The following is a 22713-nucleotide window of genomic DNA, read 5'->3' as shown; positions in this document are numbered from 1 at the left end:
CGGACGGGCGCTGACGCTGGAATCTCCAGCCGGAGGTTACAGCGAGACGGTGAGTACAGCCGACTCCGTAAAGCATACGGGAGGGTCTGCTGAAAAAGGCTGTGATGACAACGATCAGTTCGAGTAAGCAGCCCTCCGACAGGAGTGCGGCGCCGCTGGCTGTATCTTGGGCGAGGGGAGTCCGTGAGGGCGCTGAATGGACCGGGCTGCTAAGTGCCCGGGTCCTAGCGCCCGCCCGAGTGGCTGCGGTCTTCGCCGCACTATAGGGGCGCAGACGGACAGAGGCGCCTTTTATTCCATAAGGAGTCTCAAACCGTCATGGCGTCCCAGAGTGAACGGAGGAATAAAGGGCTGGGTGCCGATTCCTCCGATATGAAGGGGCGCAGACGGGACAGGGGCTCGCGTTGGTTATCTGAGTCGCACACCGTCAAAGGCGTCCGAGAGGAAGGGAGGATTAAGCGGCTGGGTGCGCTTCCTCCAATATGGTGAGGCAGCGTTGCTGGGTGCACGCGACGGCTGGCTGCCCTCTGGGAGAGCAGAGGGAATCCCTGAGGCGGCGGAGAGAGAGCAGGCGGTGCCGACGGCTCCATCATTGAGAGGGACACGGAAGCCGCGGAGAGGGTGCCGATCAGGCAAGTGCGGGCGATTGGAGGCGCTGCCCGTGCGTGGCACGAGCTGGGTGCTTTGGCAGCGGTTCTGCCCCTGTGTTCTCTTTGTAGGGGCGGACCCGGCGAGCTGAAGGAGCCCCGTGGCGGAGCAGCCCTCTGATGTCGGGCCGTCTGCGGAATAATCTCTCTGCTGGTGCGCGGTGCGCTCACAGCTGGCGGAGCCTACAGGGAGCAGTGGCTCGGAACAAAGGGGCGTGGAGGCCTCGGAGGGGGTGCCGATCGAGGAGGCCCGGGGTGCCGGTAAAAGGGGGGAGCACAACCTGTGCGAGGCACAGGGATGCACCAAGGGCTGGTGCTCGGATTGTGTCTCCGCCCCTGTCCCTGCTAGGAGTGCGGGGCCGGACCCGGCTATCCTCGGTGGGGCCCGTTTGGGCTCTGCTGCCCTCGCGACGGGTCGCTCTTGCCCACGAAAGTGGTCTTCGCTGGCTGTGGGGCACTGTCAGGGATGCCAGGGGCCATGACCCGCCGGGACGCCAGGAGGGACGGAAGAGGGTCAGAGCCCTGCCTGGATCACGTGGGGTTTGCCTTCCGGGTTGCTTTGGGGGCCACGGGTCGAGGGCATGGAAGCCCTTCCCTGTAGGGGCCCGTGGTCACCGCCAGGAGGCCCCAATGCCTTGGGACTTGTTTCCCCAGCACTCCCGCCACACCAGGAAGTGCTGGGGAAGATTTATGGCGCCGGAGAGCAGCGGGAGGACAGCCGGCACTTCCGCCACACTTGGGCGTGGCCAGAAGATTGCCGGGAACACCTGGGGCTCATCCGGGTCATCCATAAAGGGCCGTCTCCCTTCATTGAGGGCTGGAGTCGGGTGGAAGTAGGGACGAAGCAAGAGGAGTGTGGAGGCGGCCCAAGAAAGGCATTGTGGCCAGGAGTTTGAGGACTATTTGGGGTTTGTGCACGTGACTGGGTCTTTGTGACCATTATTTGGGGGTCTTGGTGACCTATTATTGTAAATATTCTGTAAATAAACGTGTGGTGGTTTTACAACAACATGTCCGCCTGTCTGTGCCCGGGTGCCGTTCACACCACCTAGAATCAGTGACGCCCCTCTCTAGTTCTACATTCTAGAATTCTAAAATGAACCAAATGTTTTAGGCTAAAGTGTAAGAGTTTAGTCTCAACTTTGGGTTTAAACACACTGCACAAAGCACTGAAAATGCAACCCCATTTAATAGATTTTTCTTACATTTGAAAACAACAAGACCTCAGGAAGCTCCGTTCCTACTGGGGTTCGTATTATGCTAAGCATACATTGAGGATGTGATAGTACTAGTGATTGTCCAGCTTTAAAAAATCCAACTTAATCTTGCAAGATCATGTAAGGAAGTGCTGTCTCTCTTCTGTTTATGACAGCTTTTCCACCAGTCTTCTCATCTATGCCTCCTAAAGCTATAAATTAATAGCTATAAGATGCAGAGCCTTAATTTTTATTTTATATTTAATTGTTTTGTGAAAAAAAAGAATACTTTTTTTATGAAGTAATTAGAAAGAGTTTCACTTCCTTGGCATTATAATAAGTAAAGCAGTGGTTCCAACAACATTGTTCATTTCTGTGATAGCATTTTAATAGCTTTTTGGTAGTGTTTCATAGATAGATAGATAATACATTACTTGTTCCCATGGGGAAATTTAAATTTTACAGAAGCTCCAAAAAATTAACTAAAACAAATATGATAAAAAGAAACTACAGCAAAAAAACAAAAATAAAAACGCACAAAAGCTAGTGGTTTGGATAAAAAAGATGAGGTCAGACCTGCTTGGATTATGCCACAGGTTTATATTTAAAGACATTAATATATGGATAGAGGAGAGTCCATGAAAGGGACAAGCCTAATAGGTCGTGATTCCTTTTTTGAAGTCACCAGCATTCAGAATGATTCATCAGAAAGATGCTGGTACAGAGTGAATCTTTTCTGTTGCTGAGTCAGCCAGGATGATGTAACTTACCTTTCCCGGCAATAAAATGGACAAATGTAGTCCACAGTTCAGTACCTGGATCACACATTTAATTTTAAATATACAGTGCTGTGCTCCCTTTTTTATCACTGTACTTTCAAAAAAATCTCCATTCCTGCTCCTTCTTTTTCTACTCAGTCTGATCAAACCCATCCAGCATTAAAATAGTGTTTGAAATAAGAGGTGTATGCCAGTTCTCTGCAGTACCCAAATATCAAAGTACTTGAGCTTGCCATAACTCTCAATGGGATATAACAGTTCAAACGGCTTGTATGAAAACAATAGAATATTTCTTCTTATATGAACTCAGCCCAGGTCTGAATCCTTTCGACCTTACTTTAGTCTTCACTGTGGATCTTCGCCTTTTCCATCTCCAGACGAGCTTGTAGCTTTTTGTCCTTGTTCTGGATATTTGCCCTTTTGCACAATTTCATTTAAGGACAAGCAGCTCTTTCGACAGGGCATAATAGTGGGCTTTTTAGGCGGCGGTGATCACAGTTCTACCAGATGAATACGGGAATGTTCAATACATTCCACCTTACATTTTTTAGAGTCTTTTATATTCTCTGATGTTATAGACATAGGCAGCCATCAGATATTTTACATTCAACCATGTGACATTTCTCAAGTTTGCAGCTTGTCTGAGAAAGGCAGTTGAGGCAAACTGGTGCAAAGGTCTGCATTGACAGCAGCATCTCTTCAGTTTAGTTTAATAATTAATTCAAAAATGTATCGTAACAAGCCGGAGGCCAAATCTTAACATTGCTAATTAATAACAGTAGATAATTACATTTAAACCATTAATAATAACTGCAAATAAATTTTAAAAAGAGAAAAGAAGAGAAAGAGAGCTTCTGTAAAGGATGCTGCATGGCGTGGCACCCAGCATGTTCTACATGTTCCAAAGAAGAATCGTGGGTGTCCGTGGGTGTCGGGTATTACTTGCTTCATTTCATTATGTGATCAATAAACCATTTTTTTTTTTTACAAATCTAAGCTGAAGGAATGAAAGAAGTGAGAAATCAGGGTTATGTACGAAAAGCAAATATAAAGAAGAAGGAAGAAGTGATGAACAGTTACTTGGTCATTTAATCCAGGACAAATGTGTGAACTGAGTTTAAGAATGAGCTTGACTTCTTCAGTTTTTCTTTGGACTCTGTCTATAAAGTCCTATAAAAGACCCCACAAACAGGAAAATCAGTGTGACTGTGATCAAGAGATTTGAAATGTTCTGTAAAAAAGATTGACATTTAAAATGTGTATCCAATAAAACTTATTTAAATGTGGCTTTATAATTCCACAGAAGACTGCTGACATACAGTTCTGACAATAACTACATTTGTCAATATCAGGGCACTAATGTTACACAAGCAAACCCTGCTGAAAAGTGTTCATATCTCACATAGAACAAGACAAATTTGAACACTGCAAGAAAAATAGCAAGCAATTACACCTGTAGTTTCTATTACAGAAAATTCTTGTTGTCCTACCATATGCAAGTAAAAACAAAGAACAAACCCTAAAGTGCAAGGCATATGCCTTTCCACTTTTCATTTGATTACATAGATTTGTGCACACATCGAATTCAAAGAGATTCACGTCAGCTGCCTCTTCTACTTAAAAAGGAGCTCAGAACCATGTCTGCTGTATCCAACTGCACAGAGAACTGTCTTCTTTCCTGACAACAAAAGAGCAGAAGCAATCCAAATGAAATTCTGAAATAGGCCATTCCTGGAAATGATGTGCAATGATAATACAATGGTTTGGTTGTTCATAATACAGAGTAACATGACTTTGCCTGGATAAATTCCAAATTTCCACTTCACTTGCGAATATTGACACTGTAAGGTATATTTGAAAATACACGATGTTCAAACATTAAAGTGACAAACCAACATTAGATTGTAGTGCACTTTAATATTTGATTATCATATGCATAAACCTTCAAAATGCATTTCCCAAGTTCAAGATCAAGTTCATTGTCGTATGTGCAGCATGCAGTAAAATTCTAACATGCCCATCTGGCTCGGTATTAATAATCGTTACATGAATACACAGTATGATCACTGCATTCCTCACCAGGAAAAGTGGTTTGAGAAGATATGATGAGATTAGATGCGTCTCATGATTAATGTATGATTAGGGTGATTAATTATATATTTATAAATTAGCCGTACATTCTGCTTTTCTGAGCTCAGCACTGATACACTTTTACAGCACAGAGAAAAATGGCATAGCATTTTGTAACAAAAATTTCCTAATTTTCGTATTTAGGTATTCATAAGGGAAGTGCTCTTCTTCCCTGTAACATTTTGAAAGCCAAAATGAATCCAAATGCTTGACTTAAACATGGACAGAGCATTTTATCACAGAATATTTGCAGCCATGTTAATATTAGTGGTTGATAAAACAATTAAATTAATATTTTGCATAGGCAATTCAATGCATCATCTAGGGAATTGTAGGAGCAATGCATTTTGTTCTATAAATGTATTTTTGATTTTATATATGCCCTACCAGAATGGATTAAAAAAAAACCACAATATAACATTGTCAGACTTGCATAAGCCAAATCATTCTGTCCTGGGGGCCTTGGGCACAAAGCAGGAGCCAGCCCTGGTGGGCCACACTTACTGTACTTGGGTCCAATCCTGAGGTGCCAGTTGACCAGTTTTATAATGTCTTTTGAGCCTTGTGATGAAGAGCCATGCATACAGTACAAAAATCAAATGTGCAAACCTCACAGAGAAATCAACCAGATAAGGGATTTAAAAGTAGCAACACTATGCACCATACTGCCTTTCCAGAATAGATTAAAAAAGCATATTTATAAAATTGGAAAAGTACAATAAAATTTTAATTCTTGTCCTCAATGTATTGATGTTGTATTGCTTTGAGTACAAATTACAGTACTACAATGTATCAGTTTATTCCTGCACCTTTAGTGCTGACTTGTGGATGGGACGTAATGTTACAAATTGCATTCAAGTGACACTTCAGTGTCAAAAGGTATTTGAATATCAACTACTGTACATAAAAATGTGCTACATCTTTAGGATCTCTATCTTACACTTTGTATACCACAATGAAATTATTATCCATAAACTGCTTGAGTATAAGTATTAATTTTAAAGAAAAACAGTTGATGTTGTGAAGAGATTTTATTTACTCAGCCGGCTAATGCTTTCCATCCATTATTATGGTCAGTACTCATTGTGCCAGAGCAACTTATGAATACTGTGACTGACTTAGTGTAATTAATTTGCATAAAACTCATCTTTCTATATGATACCCTACAATGGCTGTTCGTTTGTCTGTCCAGGATTTTAAATCATCTGTAGCTCACAAATCATTAGAACTAGTGCCCTGAAATTTGGTACACATATACTACGTGACATCTACTAGCCGCTTTCAGTTGATGATTGGCCCCAAGGTTATTCCTGTGTTTATTTTTATTTTATTTTAGTGTAGAATCAACTCTTGGTAGCAGCCAATAGGACGGCCGTGCGGCGCATGTGTACGGGTGCCGTTCTCATTCCCTAACACCTTCACCGTCACTTCCCCTACCTCTTCATATTTTAAATCTTTCTTGAGGCAGATTGAAGACTTAAGTGCCAGCTTAAGTGAAAAATTAAGGAAAACGTACTAAGTATTTGCAACACAAACACTGACTTAATCAGTTCTAACGTAAAAAGATGCTATTGAAAGAAGAGAAGAAGCGGGCTGCTAGGGTGGAGAAAAGAAGAGCTGCTCAGGAAGCAGCAAGTGCATCAACCTCTGAGCAAAGGAATGCTAAACGTACAGAGAAAGAGTATGAAAACTATGAATGGTCAAGTCAAGTGTATTCACTGCATGTTATCGTGCAGTGCGCTGTTACTGGTTTTGATATTATTTTGAGATCTGTTTTGCAAACATTTATGTAACAGCATTCTTAGAGCCAAACCAGATGAACCCAGGTAACACTAATATCTTGAAACTAAGACCATATTCACTTTATTCCTTCAGGAGTATTCATTACGAACAGCTTTATCTCCATCTTTATTGTCAAATCCTGTCCAGAATCACATGGGGCTGGAACATCTACAGGCAACATTAGGGCACAATGCATAACTCAGCCCTGGACTGAACAGCATCCACTTGCACTGAAGCCCATAACGGGTTCAGTTAGACATTACAAGTTAACCTAACACATGGGATACACTACGCAACACATAGGATGCTGTATTCACGAGGCAGCAATGCTGACCATTGCAGCACTCTATAAGAAACAGGTCAGGTCAGGTTGGGGAACATGCACTGGTGCAGCACGTTGATGCACCCACCACACAACCAAACAGCTTGTGATCCTTGTTGGCAACACCCCCAGACAGACATCCATTCCATTCCCACCATCCAGAAATGACCCTTTATCTGCGTCAGCCAGGGTTACGTGGGCATCCCCTGGCCTGGTCCAGCTGTTCGGGTCCTCAAAAGTGATGATCCTGCGAATCGGATCACTCTCGGGGAATTGTGCCATATGGCCATAGTGCCGTAACTGACGCTCCCTTACAATGCACGTAATGTGCCTCATTCAGGACTCCATGAGAAACCACTCATTCAACGCAAAGTCAAACCAGCGGTACCCAAGGATTCTCCAAAGAGACACACTACCAAAGCACCAGGAATCTAAAGACCTAGAATCTAATGGGGAGCACCACACACACCTTTCCAGCAACCTCATGAACCCCCAATGCTCTCCCAGTCTGTCTACTGACTCTATAGGAAGAGTCACCAGAGAAATGAATGTCACTGAAGAGGTAGGTAAACCGCTTGACAAAGCTGACACTCTCTCTGCTGACAGACACAGTGCTGATGGCTGTGCCCAAGAGGTCATTAAAGGCCTGGATCTTGGTTTTTATCAAGGACACTCGCAAGCCCAGACACTTAGACTCCTTGCTCAGTCTCTCACGAGCCCCAATCAAGAGCTTCCAGATCACAGCAAGATCAGTGATTATTTCTTCACCAACAGACGCTCTCAGAAGCAAAGATTGCTCACAATGCCACGAGGACAGCCTTACCACCAGAGTGAAGAAGTTCACCTTGGATACCACAGATCCCTTCAGCATTCCCTACCCTCAGCTGGTTCACCACCTGTGCAATCTCAGTGAGACTGGGTGGTTCACAGCTAATTAGAGGATCAGCCTCAAGAACCGTGGACCCAGTAATGTCCAACATCCTAGCTGGTGGATCAGCTTTAAACAGCTGCTCAAATTAGCTAGCCCAGTGGGTTACAACTGCTGTGTCATCCATAAGAACTGTTACATCAGCTGCCCTGACTGCACTCTCCCAGGAATAGATTCAGATGTGCGTAATGCTTTGATTCCTCTGTAAGCAGGACGTGATCACTAGACCATAGATGGTGTGTCACTTGTTCACATATTCCTCTAACAAATGCCTCAAATGCCTCCTTATCTGCCCTCAGAGCCCTAGCAGCTGTCCTCCTCAGTTCCTGGTACAGACCAGAGTTGCCATAAAGCTGTGTGCTGTGACTCTTCTCCATGATATCTACAGTGCCCTGCAAGATGAAACACCTCCTACTGGGAACACCAACACAACCCTCACCAACCTTCAGGGTCTTGTCACAGAAGGTCTCCCATCACCTTCGGATCAACAGTCTGACCAAGTCTGTAAGTTCTTCACACAAACTCTTGCAGACTCTTTACAAACAGCCTGATCTTGGAGTCTGGCCAGGTCCATCCTCAATTTACTAGTAGGTGGTAGCCTACTGGACCTAAGCTTGATCTTCAGAGTAGCAACAACAAGTCTGTGGTCAGAATTCACAAACTGGGCACTTCTGTAGACCCTGCAGTTTTCTAAAAGCCTCCATCGTCTGCCCACAAAGATGTGATTGATCTCCTTCACCGCACCACCAGTATTGGAGTACGAAGTCCAATGCGTCTCAGAGTGCTGGAACCAGGATCCAGTGATTTACAGCCCCTGACCTTTTGCAAAGTCAAGGAGCATGGAGTGAGTTTCACCATGGTCTCCAGACCCTTGGGGACCGACACAATCATCATAGCCAGCCCCATCAGTCCCAGTGGTCGCATTGAAGTCTCCAATGACCAGAGGAATGTCACCTCATGTGCACCCATCAATCACCGAGCGAAGTTGCGAATAAAATATCTCGTTCACCGAGAGATCACTCACTGCGGTCAGAGCATATACGAAGACAATAGACAAGGCACACAGAGAGTGCCCTAATCTCACTATCATTATGTGCTCATTGAAAGGAGTGACATTGGACACAATTGGAAGGAGCTGATCCAACAGAGTGACCACACCAATAAAAAAGGTGTAGCCACCTACAGAGATCTGGCCAGTCTCAGGTCTGCACACTTTAGAGAGTGCTGTCATTGAAAGGAGGAGTTTACGAACCTTCTCTATCGGCAGTGGAACAGGATTCAAAATCATGAGAAACAGATGAGTCAAAATCCAAAGTTGGAAAGAAAGGAATGGTAACAGTAGGTTGTTCTTGAGAGAAGTGTTATATATATATCTCAACAATCAATGGGAGACCCCAAGACCCATAAAAGTACCTGCTCAATCTGTCCATTCTGTAATGTGTGTGCACTTGTGATAGTTCAAATGAAAAACATAATATTTTAACTCCCATTTTACTGTTGTTTTCTCAGGTTTGGCTGGCATAAGGGACCCCCTAACACAATATGTTCATGTTCACTCTTGCCAGACTCATTTCTCCCTCTGCAAGACTCTTCAGTGAAAGCCATTTGTTGTACATATCATGTTTTTGGCACAACATCTTAAACTCTTAAGAAAAGGAACTCATTGTTTTCCTGGATCAGTTTGATAATAACAGCTGATACAAAATATAGCAACCAGAAAGTATCTCTTTCTTCACTAGCATAGCTAATATGTGAGGGGGAAAACCAAGAGCAGAAGGCACATTGTTCATCTTACATAATAAAGCCTGAAAGAAAACCTTTTAAAAGTTAATTGTCAGACATTGCTGAAGCAGTATTCTCTTTACGTAATGGAATTCAGTGCTTTTAAGAAAAATGTGCATGGCCAAGCAGCTTGGAAAATGGGCACCATTTTCATTTTGACATGCTAAACAGAATGGTGTGCAAACTTTCCATCGATTACACAATTGATTGTGTTCTACAATTAGCATGTGTTATATCTGAATAATTTGCTAATTTGTTCAATCTGTTCTGTTAGATTTTTGTCTTTAAGTTTAATTAAGAGCTCTAAGCTGTGCTGTGTAGAAGGATGTAATTTAAAAATACATTATATTGAGTTTTATTTGTTTATCCTAATAAATAACCACATTTGGCATGTAATGCTTTTTGAATATTTGAATTTTATGCTTTCTTACATACTAATTCTATTATGAATCAAATGGCTGACTTTCGTTTTTTGCATTTAGCACCAAACTTTTCTCATTTCTCATTGCGATCATACAAAAGGGTGTTTGAGGACAATGTGAGGACATCTGTCAAAAAAAATGAGGCTCTACCAAAAGTGGACCATGCTACATGACAGTTACCCCTCCCTAACATATCAATAAATCCACCAAAGAATAGCTGAAATAAAATACATTTGGGTTCCAGGAATGACCAAATTAAAGCCCAAATCTGAATCCCATTGAGATGCTGTGATGGGAATTTAAATGGAGCGTGCACATAGGACACCCTTCAGACATTGCACAGCTGAAAGAATTCTGCATGGATTAGTGTTCTCCCAGTCGATGTCAGAGTCTGTGAGACAGTTATAGGGAACACCTACTTGAGGGGGCAATACCAGCTATTGGAGATATATTCAGGGAAGCCCCAAGATGATGCTATTGTAAACTGGGGACAGGTGGTGTCTTAATCCATTTCCTTTGTTTAGTGATGGCTGTTCTTTCCTCACTTAAACTCTCTTGTTCAGACTTCTTTCAAACCAGCAGTCGTCTCTGTTTTATGTGAGTGAAGACTGCTGAATTCTGTACTGACATTTTTGCTCACTTGTGTTGCACCATATGTTTAGCCAGGGACTGCTTTGTTTCCCAAATGTACAGTTCACTGCAATCTTCCTGACACTGTACTGTGTAAAATCCTTACATGAAAATGCATCTTTGAGGTGGAATACCTTTTTCCCTTAGTGTGCTGTAAGGCTTGAAGGCCCCCAGGATTTGGCGATATGTGAAAGATCTTCTTAACTTTTCTGGCACACTACTTACATAAGAACACAAGAAATTTGACATTCGAAAGGAGACTATTTAGTTAATCAAACCCGTTTGTTTAGCTAATAGCTAGCCTCTCCCAATATCTCATCCAGATTTTTCTTAAATGTTATCAAGGTTTCTGCCTTATCAACTACAACAACATCATTTATTTATATAGCACATTTTCATACAAAAAAAATGTAGCTCAAAGTGCTTTACAAAATGAAGAATAAAAAAATAGAAGACACAATAAAAATAAAATAAGTCAACATTAATTAACATAGAATAAGTAAGGTCCGAAGGCCAGGGTGGACAGAAAAAACAAAAAAACTCCAGACGGCTGGAGAAAAAAAAATAAAATCTGCAGTGATTCCAGACCAAGAGACCACCCAGTCCCCTCTGGGCAATCTACCTAACATAAGTCAAATAGTCCTCTTTATATTTAGAGTTCTCATGGAAGGACCTGATGATGATGGTCACGTAGACTTCTGTCTTTCAGTCCATCAATGTTGGTGCATCATGATGCTTTGAGTAGGTGGTGGTGGCGCAGGTCGCCACCACAAAGAAACCGGAAAAAGAAACAGAAGAGAGAGTAGGGGTCAGTACGGATTTTAGAGCCACCATGAATAATTATTATGATGAATTGAACATACAGAGTATCAGTATTAAATTAAAGTGAAGTTATGAGAAGGCCATGTTAAAGTAATGTGTTTTCAGCAGTTTTTTAAAGTGCTCCACTGTATTGGCCTGGCGAATTCCTATTAGCAAGCTATTCCAGATTTTAGGTGCATAACAGCAGAAGGCCGCCTCACCACTTCTTTTAAGTTTAGCTTTTGGAATTATAAGGAGACACTCATTTGAAGATCTAAGGTTACGATTTGGAATATAAGGTGTCAGATATTCCATATATAAGATGGAGCGAGATTATTTAAGGCTTTATAAACCATAAGCAGAATTTTAAAGTCAATCCTGAATGACACAGGTAACCAGTGTAGTGACATCAAAACTGGAGAAATGTGTTGGATTTTCTTTTCCTAGTTAGGATTCTAGCAGCTGCATTCTGCACTCGTTGCAAGTGATTTATGTCTTTTTGGGTAGTCCTGAGAGGAGTGTGTTACAGTAATCTAGTCTACTGAAAACAAAAGCGTGAATTAATTTCTCAGCATCTTTCAATGATATAAGAGGTCTAACTTTGCTATGTTTCTTAAGTGAAAAAATGCTGTCCTAGTGGTCTGATGAATATGTGATTTAAAATTCAGATTACAGTCAACAGTTACCCCTAAGTTTTTACTCCGTCTTAACTTTTAATCCTAATGCATCAAGTTTATTTCTGATAACCTCATTGAATCCATTATTGCCAATTACTAAAATTTCAGTTTTCTCTTTATTTAGTTTGAGAAAATTACTATTCATCCATTCAGAAATACCAGTAAGACATTGTGTTAGTGTATCGAAGAGTCGGAGTCATCAGGTGCTATTGATAAGTACAGCTGTGTGTCATCAGCATAGCTGTGGTAGCTCACGTTGTAACCTGAGATAATCTGACCTAACGGAAGCATGTAGATTGAGAAGAGCAGCGGACCCAGGATAGAGCCTTGTGGAACACCATATCGGATATCATGTGTCTTTGAGATGTAATTACCACAACTAACAAAGAATTTTCTCCCTGCCAGGTAGGATTCAAACCAATTTAAGACACTGCCAGAGAGGCCCACCCATTGACTAAGGCGATTTCTAAGAATATTGTGATCAATGGTGTCAAATGCAGCACTCAGATCTAAGAGGATGAGAACAGATAAATGGCCTCTGTCTGCATTTACCCGCAAGTCATTTACTACTTTAACGAGTGCAGTTTCTGTGCTGTGATTTGTTCTGAAACCTGACTGAAATTTATCAAGAATAGCATGTTTATTGAGGTGGTCATTTAACTGCATAATGACTGCCTTCTCTAGAATTTTACTTAAGAAGGGCAGGTTAGAGATGGGTCTAAAATTTTCAAAGCAGAGGGGTCAAGATTATTTTTCTTGAGCAGGGGTTTAACTACAGCAGTCTTAAGACAGTCTGGGAAGACCCCGTATCTAATGACAATTTACTATGTCAAGAATATTGTCAATTAGCACGCCTGATACTTCTTTGAAAAAACTTGTTGGTATTGGGTCAAGGACGCAGGTGGAGGGTTTCAGTTGAGATATTATACTATGTAATTCAGGTAAATCTATCCTGGTGAAAGCATTTAATTTGTTTATAATGGAGTACCGGGGCTTTGGAGGTTCTGCAGTGTTGGGGAGATATACTATGTTATCTCTAATATCATTAATTTTTTGATTGAAAAATACAGCAATGTTCTCACAGGTTTCACTGGAAGTATTCTGGGGGCATTCCTTTGTGTTACCTGGGTTTAAAAGACGATCAATTGTTGAAAATAAGACTCTGGGATTACTAGCATTGTTATTTATAATCTTAGAGAAATAGCAGCGCCTCTCAAGACGGACTGTGTTATTGTATTCTGTTATTTTAACCTTCAATATCTCATAGTGGATAGTTAGTTTAGTTTTCCTCCATTTACGCTCAGCTCTATGACATGTTCTTTTTAAATCAGACACTCTTTGGGTCTTCCATGGAATAACAATGCTAGAAGATTTTTTAACTGTCTTTTCAGGTGCAACTATGTCAACAGCAGCTCTTACTTTAGAATTAAATCTTTCCACCTTACTATTTACATTATCCTCGCTATTATAGTTGGCACTATAAACGGACTGATTGCTTAGAATGTTTGTAAGTTTTAAAGCAGCTGATGAGTCAAAGAAGCGTTTTTTAACAATATGCTTCTCATGAATGTTTTCTATCATTATTTCTATATTAAATAGTAGAAGGAAATGGTCTGATAGACCGATATCAATGACCTGCTTTATATCAACTTTTAGTCCTTTAGTAATCACTAAGTCTAACGTATGACCTGCTTTATGTGTAGGTTGATTAACGAGCTGCCTCAAATCAAAATCAAAAACTACATGTCTCGGTAAGTAGTTCCAGAGTCCCACAATTCTTTCTTTATGTAAAGAAATGCATCTTGGCTTCAGTCTTAAATTCACATCCCTTTAATTTCTATTGATGTCGAGTATGTGATTAACATAATGCGGGTGAACATTACAGTGCATGGTGTGTCAGAAAAGTTAAGAATTTTCACACATGACCACATCCCAGTTGCCTTCAACCCTTACAGCATACTGGAAACACTAAGTGTCCAAAGATTAGCAGCAAAGCTTTACTGCTTCTCACCTCCAGTCCTCATGTCATGGTGAAAAATGTTCTAATGTTCAGAAGCAGAAATTAGGTTAACAGGACTGATGAGTTTGTTGTTCTCTGAATATTTTGAATGTTGTAATGGAAACTCCTACATTACTGGGTTTCTGGTGTGCAGTGACTATTATACCATCCCTGGGGTTGACATTGGGTTCATATCAGGACTGCCCTGTATAATCGTAGACCTGCCCAGTCAAAGTGTCCATTACCGACTGTTGGATCTGATTTGCATGTGAGCTACAATACAACATGGAAAGATTTATTAATCCTATGGGCAGTTTGTGAAACCCTAAACATCTAGGATTTGCTCGTTTTTGAGGTGGTGAAAAATGTTTTCTATCAACCATAGATCTGACACTGAAAGTGAGTGTATTTATTTAATACGTTTGTGTTGGTTTCCTTGTTCTTCTGTTAATTTAGTTATCTTTGGTTTCCGTTCTCATTTTCTTTCTCCTGTGACAATAACAAAGGTCAGGCCAGTGCTGTGTAACAGCACGTCAGTGGCTCTCATGGGTTATGTAAGACATTTTCATTTGCGTACATGGAAAATTTATTCAAATGATTCCCACCTCTGTAGGCCATTTCTTTCATAATGTCGGAACATAATAGAATACATCATATGCTCTTCTGATACTTAGACTCTTCACATTATATTTAATTTTTGTAATCTGCAGAAAGATTATTTTTTCATTCAATTATTTTAATTGAATTTTGGGACACTGAATTTTTTTATCTGGCCTTGTTATACCTGACATGCCATTTTTATGTCCTTCCTCAGAGCAAAGGCACTCCAGAACAAACACTGAGAATGTTGGCTCGTAGGAGTTAAAGTCTTCAGGATATTTTTCAGTTCCAGTACGTAATAGTCCAATTAGTAACAAAACCGTTGTTTGCTCATGGCTTGTTCTGCCAGCACCTGCTGCTCTCTGACCTTTCTGGACGATTACTCTGGTTTTCAGGGCATGCTCCTTGTAACTGCATTTGAATGCATTGAGTGATTGTAGGCAATGCATAAGAAATCAACTCCTAATAGCACACACCTACCTCCTAGTACCTTTTTCCATAAAAATCAAACAAGTTCTGCATTTCCAATGATTGTGTCGCTCTGGTTTTCTCCCACAGTCCAAAGACATGCAGATTAGGTACATTGGTGATCCTAAATTGTGTTTGGTGTGTGTGCGTATACCCTGTGGTGGGCTGGTGCCCTGCCCGGGGTTTGTTCTTGTCTTGCGCCATGTGCTGGCTGGTATTAGCTCCAATAGACCCCATGACCCTGTGTTGGGATATAGTTGGTTGGAAGATGACTGACTGACTGACTGAAGTAACTGACTCAATATTATGCCATCATACAACCCTTGAGGCGTTTTCTACTTTCTTTATCATTACAGTATTTGCATAATTATTATTAAAGAGGATATCTCTGCTCTGGTCACTGTCATCAATTACCATTCAGTCATTATACAATTAAAGCCTTGTCTAGTATCATAAAGGTCTTTGCTAAGCTATTTATGTTATATTAAAAAAACATATATAGCAGAGTTGAGCACTTATGAAAGATTCTGGAGTGGCTCCGGAGACAACACTTTCTGCACAATAATCAAAACACTAGATGAATGAGTTTGCTATGGAAGTATGCTGTGACATTCAAACATGTGCCTGCCCTAGGTGGTCTAGTGCCTTATTAAGACCATTTCCATTGGTTTTCTTGCTATTGCTATAGATGGTGAAGGTAAGCCTAGACAGAGCTAGTGAATGACATGTTCTTCAACAGATTGATCCCCTTTTGCCTCCAACATTGCTGGTTTCTGTTTGCTGGAAGTGGCCAGCAAACCTTCTTTCCATCCTTTACTTCACCAGCATGTATGTATCATTCAGCATCTATGAGAACATCAATGCTGAATATTGCATACAAACATTTCTTCCAGGATTGTCATTCCCAGCTGGTCTAGCTGTGCCACACAATGGAATCATTGCAAGCAAAGTGCCTTACAGCTTTTTGTGGTCCTTCCAGGCTTTCCTCTTCACCCTCTACACAATAGACTTCCAGCACAATACCAGCGTTTGCCATCTACAGAACTTTTGAAATGACTTGTTTATCATAGGCTACATTATTAATGGAGATGAATTAGAGTACAGGAAAGTCGAGGAGTACTCCGTCTTGTGATGCAGGGACAGGAAGACAAAAGAACTGGTGGTGGACTTCCGACGTGCCAACATGCCTATCTATCTATCTATCTATCTATCTATCTATCTATCTATCTATCTATCTATCTATCTATCTATCTATCTATCTATCTATCTATCTATCTATCCATCCATCCATCCATCCTTCCAGAGAAAACATGGCTTTTACAGCTCAATCAATAAATAAATAAATATTATTATATTATGCTGAAAGTCCTCAGTGTTAGTGTATCAGAAAGATGTGCAGCATTGTTCATAATGACACTCAGTTTAGCTTTCATTCTGTCCTTCACTAGTACTTCCAGGCAGTCGAGAATGCATCCCATGTTCAAGTTTGCCTGGACCCCCCAAGTACTAGTAGCTATGCACCGCCTCCACATCCACTCCCCGTATAGTAACCGGACATAGAGGCTCTTTGGTGTGGTGAAAGTCAATAACTATTTCCTTGGTTTTGTTGATGTTAAGGTGATGCTGGTACTTGTCATGTATTATTTTAAGAAAGCAGCTGACTGAGGACCTGTAATCATTTCAAGCAGTAATAGCCATTTACAACATTAGTAATAATTTGACTGTATTTTTATTTCAATGTAATCATACCTTGATAAAAAAAAGCATCAATTTCTATCAAAAACGTGACCATTTCTGAGCAATTCAAAATATTTCAATGCTAATGTATACCTATACAGTTTGTTCAATATATTGTATATTGTTGGCAGCATCTTAAAAATATTCCAAAGACAGGTCAAATTCCCCAAGTTTTATGGTGAACCAAATGCTATCCATCATCTTTACAGACCTATGGCACTGACTATGCATTTTCTTCTGCTGTTACAATCAAAGCAAATGCATATCCAGCTTTTCTAAGTTGTTTTATGTTTAGTTTATGGTTGTGATAAAAGCAGCACACTCACTTAATTCAGGAGGGTGCCAGTTTATTTGAACGGAGCTCCTTTTACAGCAACTCTTTCCCTATTGATTTTAGTCAATGAGCACATGAAACGTTTCCTCTTTCCTTAAGAAATATGGCACATGCCGCATTACTGTAAAGTTCAGCTTAGATAATGTCAAGTTATTTAGACTGATGTTTTCGAAGGCTAATAAATCAAAGATTCAATAGAGCAACTGTGAAGCTTGTGGAATTTAATCAGATTCTCAAATGTTATGCTCACAGCTCTTTGAGTTCTTTATGCAGAGGTTTCCACCACTCTATGTACAATAAATCTTAAAGATTTGCACAGTATTTATTTTTTCTGACTTGTACTTAAGGAATAATGTTTTACTCCTCTTGCTCCACCTATAACACCTACAAGACACATTTTGTCTCTATATGGAAATCAGGAGTTAGTTGGATAAGGTGAAAAAAGTCACCTGACAGTGCAGTGATTTATTGTGAATCTTGATGCAGCAGACAAGCACTAAGGTGAAAGTCATAACTTAATTAGGTAGAATGACAATCAGAAAGTATTCACAAACCTAGAGGCAAGTTCAAAGATCATAAGCACAGAAAGTAAACTCTCACAGGATGACGTATGGAAACTTCAGCTTTAAAAAGTTTTTAAAATACACTTGGTTGCAGAATGGCAGAACCATTCTGAAAAGGTTCAAGGGGTTGAATAGCAGTGGCAAAATTAAAAATGCAAAGAAAATCATCACATAATAATGTTAAAAATTTGGACATGAGCATCAGTAGGCTTTGTGCCATAGGAACCAAGTTACCCAAACTATTGCATAATATTGCAGTAATTATTTACTGCTCTGATGCTGATCTTTCTGATTATAAAATAGGTCATTACAATAGCAATTGATTGGAAGAATTCGTAATTATTTGTAGAATTACGGTATTTGAGGGTTTCTCTAGAGTGCCTCTTTCTCTTGCATGATTTGGCTCAAAAACTAATCAGCACAACGTCATCTCATAACAGGCTTAAGTTTCGAGTTTGGTATTTTTCCGTCCAGCCATTTTAGATCTAGACCGTCTTCAAGAAACTGTGACAGCCAGACACACACACACCCATTGTCGAGATATTGATGTTTTCGGTATCAGGGGACACTAAAACATCAAGATCTGTTGAAAACCGAAGTTTGAAATTTTTCACAAATCTAAAGCTTTTGCTTCTACCCCAAAGATGATAGGTTATGGTGATGGAGGCCACATAGCAAAAATTGTTAAAAACCTTTAACAAAAAAAAATGTCTCTTCTTATTTTGTGACTATAGTATGTCACTTATTTGCCTAATTAGAAAGTCATTTGAAATCATTATTGAGTTGATGGTTGTTTATTTTGCTTTCTGCTTTCTTCCAACAGGTCACATCGGTACTCTTCAAGCTACACAGATGACTCATGAAGCTGCCATAAGGGACCTGGAGTCTGAGAAGTCACGGTTAAAAGATAAGGTGGTTCGACTGGAGGAGGAGAGAAGCTTGCTGCAAACCAAACTGCAAAATATCGATGAACGGCAAAAGCAACAAATTCTCTCACTGGAGAAGGTACAGTAATTACAGACATAATATAACCTGCATGCATGATAACTTTCTTATTTCTGGGTCATATTGGGATTAGAGGTAATCCTGTCAGAAACGGGCACAATGAACCAATTTCAGATAAGGCGCCAATCCAACATAGGGGGTCATCATTACACACTCACATGAAGCCAACTGAGAATCAGCAACTAACTTAACAAACACATCTTTGGAATACAGGATGGGTGGGGACCATTGTACCTGATGGGGCCAATTTACAGTTGTCAGTTATTCTAACATGCTCATCATTATGATTGTTTTATCTTGATAGAGTAATATATATTGCTCTACTGTCCCCTATTGTATTATTAATATGTAGCCTTAGAATACCTAATCTCACAGATTTACCACTGTATATAACTAATCCCCACCTTCCCTTCTATATCTATAACCTCAGGCAATTAGATGTAGTAAAACGACAAGCAGGAGTTAAGTTACACATAAAATAATGTATTACTGATAATATTTATAAATAATAACAAAATGCAAAGTACATTTGAATATTGGCAACCATACAACCTGATAAAATGGCGATGTGTAATTCAGGTGGCACACAGACTTGCAGTTACTTAAAATGTCTCTAGTTAAGGCATCGTTGGTGCTCAGCTTTCAGCCACATGTCTGTTCAATATGGCTGCTGAGCTGTGCTCTTCATTGTGTTGTCTTCATCATCACAGGTTAGCAAGAGAAATGCTTCTTCATAATATGTGGGTCAGAGAGAGAGATGCTTCTTCATCATATGTGGGTCAGAGAGAGAATGTGGTTGAGCAAGCAAATTTATAGGTTTTCTGTCCAACTCCCTACAGCGAATAGGATATCATGGTACTTGAAGGCCTCTGAGACAAGCCAATTCCAAACAGCCATACCTCAGACCAATGGGTGAAATAGAACATCTTATCTCCTGCCCCCCCAAGACCATATATTACACTAACCTGGCTTTGTGTGGGGGATGGGGGAAAAGACTTTAGCAAAGAAATGCTCATCAAACTGGTTTAAGACACATCCCCCAAATCCTGTCGTAAAATTACAAAGAAAAGTCGTAAACATGGGGGGGATAAACAAGAATGCCTCTCACCAAGGTACCACTAAATTACATTGGTTTGCCTAAATTATAAATAAAGACATACAAAATATTTATCAAGTTATATGTAAAATCTCACATCACAACAATGATGTTGGAGGAAAACCATAGTACCTAATAAAAAACAACCCACACATGAACTGCATCTAACCTCAAGACACTGGGCCAGTAAAATGAGAGCAGTAACCATTATAGTGCTTGATACTGTTTAAGAGTGAATTTTTCTTGCCCCGTTGTCTGTAATTCTTGATAAAGATTTCAACTACATTTTCAAAGGTGTGCTATTGTTAAGTGTGCAGATAGAAAATCTGCAAAAACTCACACAACTGTCATGCGTAGAGCTTTTTACGTCCAAAATCAGCAGATATTATTCTTTAATGTGAGTATGCTCGTGTTTTTTTTTTTTTTTTGCATAAAATGGAGATTGTATTTTGAATATGAATATTTCATGTACCTTCATGAAATATTCTGCTCTGCGTTAGCCACTCTACATCTCCAGTATCGTGATGGAGATGTAATGTGCCCATGTGTGACATCCAGAAGCCACTCGTTTTTCAAGTGTCATGGCTGTGTGCTAGAGCAGTGGTTTCCAAACTCAGACTTGGCGGACTCCAATAGCTGTTGTCTTTTGCTCCAATCCATTTCTGTTTCTATATTAAACGAGTCCTTAACCCTTTGTTGTGTTCTTTCTCTATTTCCCATCCTACTTTGCTTTCATTTTATAAGAAGTTAACAATTACCCATTCGTTTTTCTTAACCTGCATAATTAAGGCAGGGTCACAGGGAAGCTGGAGTCAATCCCAGCAAGCATAGGGCACAAGGCAGGAACAATCCCTGGTCAGGGCTCCAGTTTTAAGAATTATTTATGTTTTATTATAAGAGACAAATACATTTCTTGATATCTTGCTGGTTAAAACTTTGCACTCTCATTTACTATAGCCATTTAATTTCCTGTGATCTTACAGGTGGAATTACAACGAAGTAAGTGCAGCTCTTTAATATTACAGTCGCCTGTATTTTTGTATATTGCACATTGTTAATTGTTAATATTTTAATACATTTAAAGATTACCTCTTCTAATTCAGTTTCCATAATTGTAGATTATCAAACCATTTCAAGGTAAATTAAAATAACAGCTTGCCTGCAGTGGATGGAGGCCCATATCAGGGCTGGTTCTCAGTATGCCTCAGATGCTGCTGGGTAGGCAAGACTGGATTAAGAGGGTTAGAGGTAGGATTTGTGGGGGTCTAAAAGAAAAACTCAGCACACAACATCAGGCAAATTTGGTCATGCTTGTTAAATTCTTACAAAAGTATATCTTCCTTATAATTTTTTAAATGGCACAGTTAAGATGTAATTAATAAAATAAAGCTAAGAGTGTAATTTAAAGCAGGGATAAGTTAAAATTAAAACCTGCAAACACAGTGCTTTCCCAGAGATCTGCTTCTGCCTATCCCCCAATTTCTATCAGGATATAGTGTCTATAGAAAATACTCACCCCTCTTGAAAGTTTTATTATTATACAATGTTGAATCGCATTGGATTTAATTTGGAGTTTTTGACACTGATCAACAGAAAATAACTCTTTAACGACAATGTTAAAGCACCTCTCCGCAATGTGGTTTCAATTAGTTACAATACACAAAGTAACTGATCACAGTATTTACTCCTTTCAAGTCATTATTTAGTAGATTTACCTTTGGCAGCCATGACAGCATTAACTGTGTGTGGACAGGTCTCTATCAGCTTTGCACATCTAGGCACTGCACATTTCCCCATTCTTCTTCACCAAACTGCTCAAGCTCTGCCAGGTTGCATTGGGATTGCAAGTGAGAAGTGTTTTATATGTTCAGCCTCAGATTCACAACTGGATTGAGTTTTGGACTCTGGCTTGTCCACTCCAGGTTGGTCATGCATGTGCAGCTTTGGTTTTATGTTGTGGCCGTTGTCTTGCTGGAAAACAGATCTTCTTCCTATATGCACCTTTTTGCAGACTGCATCAGACTTTCCTCCGGGATTTCTTTATATTTCTGCTGAATTCATCTTCCCCTCAACTCTCACAAGCGATCCAGAGCCTTTTCCAGAGAAGCATCCACAGAGAAGAATACACAGCGTAATGTTGCCACCACCATGCTTTAATGTGAAGATGGCATGTTTTTGATAATGTGCAGTTTTTGGCTTACTCCAAAAATGGCATTTAATCTGAGAGCCAAGACCCGAGTTTTGGTCTCAAAAGAACATAGAACCTTCTTCCAACTGACTTCAAACTCTCCATTGTACTGTACTTTCTGTCAAACTCTAGCTGAGGTGTCATGTGCAGTATTTTTAATACTGGATTTCTCTTTGCCAAACCCCATAAAGCTGCAATGTATGAGGCATCCGAGCGGCAGTTGTCGTCTATGCAGTCTCTCCAATCTCATCTGCTGTGACTTGTAACTCCTTCGGAGTTCTCACAGGTCTCTTGCTGGCCTCCCTCACTTATCTCCTTCTTAACATGATCACTCATTTTTTATGGATGGCCTACCCAATGCAGATTGACACCTTCCCAATTCTTAATGATTGATGTAAATGGACTCCAAGGAATATTTACTCCTGAATTGTGCTTTTCAATCACCTTTTTATGGAGTTGCTTGGGATGTTCTTTTGCCTTCATTGTTTAGCTAGGGCCACAATATTCACTCATCACAAGTTGGACAATCCAATTAAGGTGCATTTATACTATAATCAATTGAAACCCCTCAACTACAGGAAGGTGATCTCCATTTAACTAATGCTGTAACTTCTAAAACTAATTGGC

General features: G+C 40.2%; 1 protein-coding gene across 6 annotated transcripts in view; it reads left to right on the top strand.

Annotated features, from left to right (window-relative positions):
• Positions 1-22713, top strand: part of fam184ab (family with sequence similarity 184 member Ab) — a 651259-nt gene that overhangs the window by 349877 nt on the left and 278669 nt on the right. For all 6 annotated transcript variants that reach the window (XM_039747649.1, XM_039747653.1, XM_039747651.1 and 3 more), the window contains exon 4: positions 18621-18802. In XM_039747649.1, the coding sequence (XP_039603583.1) occupies positions 18621-18802 (182 nt within the window). The remainder of the gene's footprint in view (positions 1-18620; positions 18803-22713) is intronic.

This window comes from Polypterus senegalus, chromosome 3 (genome assembly GCF_016835505.1).
Source record: "Polypterus senegalus isolate Bchr_013 chromosome 3, ASM1683550v1, whole genome shotgun sequence".
NCBI lineage: Eukaryota > Metazoa > Chordata > Cladistia > Polypteriformes > Polypteridae > Polypterus > Polypterus senegalus.
The sequence above is the reverse complement of the archived record's forward strand: the minus strand, read 5'-3'. Positions and strand labels throughout refer to the sequence as shown.